This window comes from Lepus europaeus, chromosome 11, assembly GCF_033115175.1.
Source record: "Lepus europaeus isolate LE1 chromosome 11, mLepTim1.pri, whole genome shotgun sequence".
NCBI classification, from domain to species: Eukaryota; Metazoa; Chordata; class Mammalia; order Lagomorpha; family Leporidae; genus Lepus; species Lepus europaeus.
In genome coordinates, this window is record NC_084837.1 from 62695968 (window position 1) to 62700908 (window position 4941).

Below are 4941 nucleotides of genomic sequence, written 5' to 3' on the forward strand. Positions count from 1 at the left end.
AAGGCTGCGAAGGACTCCGCTTTCAGCCGGAAAGACCAAGACCGACCTCCGCGTGCCTGGACTCGCAGGCAGCGCTGCGGGCCTCCAGGCCTCCCGGACGGGCTGCAGGAGGAAGGGTGCGGCCAGGCCAGAGTTTGCCCTGGGGTGGTGGGTGCGGATTCTCTCCCGGCAGCTTCCTGAGGGCACGCGCTCCGAGCTTTGGGATACCGCGGCCTGGGTCTTTTCCGCCTGCGAGGTCTCAGCCGCTTTTGTCCCCAGCCCTGGGGCCCCTGGCTGCCCTCACTCAGGCGCCCCCCCACCGTGGGGGTCCGGTGCACCCACCCCAGCCCGCTCCCCGCTGGGGCGCCCGCCCTTCTCCCCGCCCCTGGCGCGGGCCCGCCCTGCGCCTGTGTCACGGCGGGGCCGGGGGCGGAGAGCGGCCGGGCGGGACATCCGGCCCTGGTGCCTCGCCTCGCCCGCCCGCCCGCCGCCCGCGGTCCGCTGCCGCGCCGCGGCCCAGGAGCCGACCACCCCCGCTCCCCGGCCCCCAACCCCGCAGCCCCCTCCTCCCCGACGCCTCCCGGCCCTGCCGCCCGACCCCTCTTCCCGATCTCGCCTCCTCGGGCAGCACTCGGGTCGGCCGGGCCTGCGCAGGCCCCCACCCCCGGGAGCACCATGTTCCCCCGCCCGCTGACCCCGCTGGCGGCCCCAAATGGCGCCGAGCCCCTGGGCCGGGGGCTGAGGCGGGCCCCGCTGGGCAGGGCCCGGGCCGGGGCGGGGGCGCCGCCCCTGCTGCTGCCGTCCATGCTGATGTTCGCGGTGATCGTGGCCTCCAGCGGGCTGCTGCTCATGATCGAACGGGGCATCCTGGCCGAGATGAAGCCCCTTCCCCTGCACCCTCCCCGCCGCGAGGGCGCCGCCTGGCGCGGGAGCGTCCCCAAGCCTGAGGGGCTGTCCCTGGGTGCTGAGGACTCGGACTTGCAAGTGCGACAGGACGTCCGGAACCGGACCTTGCGGGCGGTGTGCGGGCAACCGGGCATGCCCCGGGACCCCTGGGACCTGCCTGTGGGGCAGCGGCGCACCCTGCTGCGCCACATCCTCGTGAGTGACCGCTACCGCTTCCTCTACTGCTACGTCCCCAAGGTGGCCTGCTCCAACTGGAAGCGGGTGCTCAAGGTGCTGGCGGGGGTCCTGGACAGCGTGGACGTCCGCCTCAAGATGGACCACCGCAGCGACCTGGTGTTCCTGGGCGACCTGCGGCCCGAGGAGATTCGCTACCGCCTGCAGCACTACTTCAAGTTCCTGTTCGTGCGCGACCCCTTGGAGCGGCTCCTCTCTGCCTACCGCAACAAGTTCGGAGAGATCCGCGAGTACCAGCAGCGCTATGGCTCCGAGATCGTGAGGCGATACAGGGCTGGAGCCGGGCCCAGTCCGGCCGGCGACGACGTCACCTTCTCCGAGTTCCTGAGATACCTGGTGGACGAGGACCCGCAGCGCATGAATGAGCACTGGATGCCCGTGTACCACCTGTGCCAGCCTTGTGCCGTCCGCTACGACTTTGTAGGCTCCTATGAGAGGCTGGAGGCCGACGCCAATCGGGTACTGGAGTGGGTGCAGGCGCCACCGCAGGTCCGCTTCCCAGCCCGCCAGGCCTGGTACAGGCCCGCCAGCCCTGAAAGCCTGCACTATCACCTGTGCAGTGTCCCCCGGGCCCTGCTGCAGGATGTGCTGCCGAAATATATACTGGACTTCTCTCTCTTTGCCTACCCACTGCCTAATGTCACCAGGGAGGCCTGTCACCAGTGACCGTGGCTGGGGGGCCAGCAGCTGCCCAGACCTGGCTTCAGCAGTGCCAGCATCTTGCGCTTCTGCCGGCAGTTCAGAGAAACCCTGGCTCTGGGGCTTGGGGCTTCTGGATGGCAGAGGTGGGGGGATGCCCTGAGAAGTTCCTTGTGCAGGGCAGGTGCTCATAGTGGTCCAGAGGACACAGCTGGAGAGGAGGCCTGTGGCTCCGCAGTGGGGCACCTCTTGGGGGCCCCCCCAGCAGAGACGGATACCAGTTTACCAGCAATTCAGCACTTGGGTCTGAAGACTGACTGCAGTCCTCCACCCTCACTCCCCTACTGCCAGCTGCAGGACTTATGCCGTGCACCTGGTCTACCTTCCTTTAACCTGTGGCCAGACCCAGAGGCGGCGCCTCCTGGAGTGGACCCCGTGGCTGTGAGCCCTGGTCCCCGCCTCTGGACTGGAGTGAGCAGTCATGCTTGCTAAATGTCTTTTGTGCCTTCCGCTCCAGACTCAGAACTTCCAACGCTTGCCAGATCCTTTCCATTTTTCCAAGGAAAGGTAAATTGAAGCAGGGCACTTGCCTGGTGGCTCCAGGACCCGGCCCTGTAGGCATCCAAAGATCCCCGCACCCCAGCTCTTCCCCGGGCTCTGGGAGCCTCATTGCCAGTTCTTCCTTCCCTCCTGCCAAGGCCTTCAAGGCTGTGGCTGTGGTTGGTTGGTGTATCTTGCTGCCATTTTTCTGATGCATTTATTTAAAATTTGTACTTTTTGATAGAACCCTTGAAAGGGCTTTGTTTTCCTACCGGCTGAATTTTTAATAAAGCTGTTTTGTATATAAACCGAGCCCCTCCATGATTCTCTCTCCTCTGAGCTCCTGCGGGTCCCCTGGGTCAGGGGAGGAGTCTGTAGGTGGCGGCAGTGGGAGCAGGTGTCACTTGTTTGAGCTGGCCCAGTGGGCCACTGCCAGCCCAGGGAGCCTTTGGGGGCTTCTCTAGGCCACAGACTGGGCTGTCACCAAAGGACAGGCACAGCTGGTTAGGAGTGGCCCCACAGTGGGGCGCACCTGCCCAGATATTTCCCTGCAGGCGATACAGGCTGCTCCTCCCCTGGGGCAGGAGCACTGCAAGAGGAGGCCGGGCAGAGCACTTCCCAGTGGAGGAAGGGATCACCGTGTGAGCAGAGGGAGGTTTTTGCTTCCATGGGGAATGACAAGGAAGGCAGGCGAGGGGCTGACTTAGGTCCTGAGGATATTGTGGGCAATGCGGGAGGCATGCAGTCAGAGTGGGAGAGGACAGGCCTCCGGGTGGCCTCCAGGAGGCTCAGGCTCACCAGGATACAGGCAACAGCAGGTCTGGCCCTGGGAAGGGCGCAAGGCTGGAGCAGTTGTCCTATTTCATTCCCTCAGTGTTGCACCGCTGTGCTTTGGGGACCCAGGCTGTGGTAGGAAATGGGATTGGCGAGAGAGAGGCGGGAAGGAGGGGCCCCTTTGTAGGTGCTGCCAATAGCTAGCCTTGCTGTCTGCCTGGCTTTAGGGAGGAAAACTGGCCCCAGGCTGGGAATTTGGGGGAGGGGAGCTTCTCTGGGCACACAGGGTTTTCTGCCTGGCCCACCAGGTCACATGGGCTTCCAGAAGGCTTTGCAGGCCCTGCTGTCTAGTTCAGATGCCCTGGGGACTTCGCCAGCACCGGGCAAGTCACAACTCTGCTCCTCACAGGCTCCTGGCCACTTCTGGGATCACATCTGTGTGCCTACCTTACCTAGACTGCAGGCGGAAATCAGGACAGAGTCGGGGGGGGGGGCCACCCCAGTGCCTGGCCCAGTGGGTATTCTCAGTGGCCAGCCCTGATCTGGGGTCCTGAGCGCTCTCTGGGCAGCGCTCCTTGGACATCTGGCTTCATTTCCTCTGCCCACGGGTCAGGTCCCAGCCCTGCCCTCCCCCCCCCCCCCCCCGTGCCCCTTCCTCCTAGCTTGGGGCTATGGCAGAGAAGCCAGAGGCAGCTGCTATGTCCCCCTCTGCTCGGGTAATCCTCCCAATGTCCGGGGCCAGAGGTGTCACCCCGTCCCACAGACAGGGACACTGGCTCAGTGTCCTGCCCAGGGCTGTGATCTTGCAAACAGGAATGAGGGGAGGGGAGAGGAGAGGGGGTGGGCAAAGAAGGAGACTGAGGAAGGAGGTGTTGCGGGGGGGGGAGCAGGGGAACCAGCAAGGCTGAATTAGATGAAGGCTGAAGGGCCCACAGGTCGTAATGAGGAGCCTTTGCAGGCAGAGCAGATGACTGACCGCTCCCTGCCCTAGAGGAGTGGGAGCAAATGAAGCCCCCGGATGTGCTGAGGGGGGTGCTGGGCCACAGGGAATCCTGAGCCGGACACCTGTGGTGTGCGGACCAGGGGAGGGGGCAGGCAGAACAACCGCCACCTGCTGGGCCATTTCCCCCCACAGGAGCCCCTGAGGGACCGAATGTGTCCCCTGCCCTTCCTGTCAGGAAAAGGGATTTCTTTCAAGGACGGTGCCAAGGAGGCGGCAGAGAGGGGTGGGGTGCAGGCAGCCTCGGTGGGGCCAGCGTGGCAGGTGCTGCCGGTTCAGTGGGGCCAGCGTGGCAGTGGCCTTCTCAGGACCTGCTCCACCCAGAGACAAGCCCTGCACTAATGCTTGGTCCCTAAGGCGGCAAAGGGCCCCTTCAGCCGGGCACAGACTGGGGATGGGGCCAGCACTTGGTAGACTTCTCCCAGGGCTGAGAACAAAGGAAAGGGGAGGAGCCCTGAGGGGTCTGGGCCCCGGCTCCCCTTCCAGGTTCCAGTTCTCATCCATTGCTCATCCTGTGAGAAAGCACCTTGAATCCCGAGGTCCTTGCCCCGCCCCTTCCCTCTCTCACCCTCGCCCCCTCCCAGGAAGCAGCAGGGGCGGAGCTGACCCAGCCACGGGAGGAACACAGACCTTTCCCTTCGCCCCTCACCGGAGTGGGGCCACGCTCCCGGGCCCCTCCCAGCACGGCCACACCGGTTTTCCTTCTGCGAGCCAGGGGAGGCTGTCTTTCTCTTCCACATGGGAAATGCTGCTGGTTAACAATGGCTGCCGTGCCAGTGCTGCCCATGTATTACCCTCAGCCCAGCGCAGCCAAATTATTCCCATTTTATAGATGAGGCAATGACGTTTCATTGACGTGTCCAAGAGGT

The 4941-nt window shown here is 64.6% G+C and overlaps 1 protein-coding gene across 1 annotated transcript; it reads left to right on the plus strand.

Annotated features, from left to right (window-relative positions):
- The first annotated feature begins 556 nt into the window (after positions 1-556).
- CHST14 (carbohydrate sulfotransferase 14) lies at positions 557-2603 on the plus strand. Its single transcript, XM_062204743.1, has one exon. The coding sequence runs from the start codon at positions 655-657 to the stop codon at positions 1783-1785; it is 1131 nt and encodes a 376-aa protein (XP_062060727.1). The 5' UTR covers positions 557-654; the 3' UTR covers positions 1786-2603.
- Positions 2604-4941: the final 2338 nt, after the last annotated feature.

Bases quoted from the DNA above. Each gene is read 5' to 3' on its own strand.
- CHST14 (XM_062204743.1), top strand. From the start codon at position 655: ATGTTCCCCCGCCCGCTGACCCCGCTGGCGGCCCCAAATGGCGCCGAG.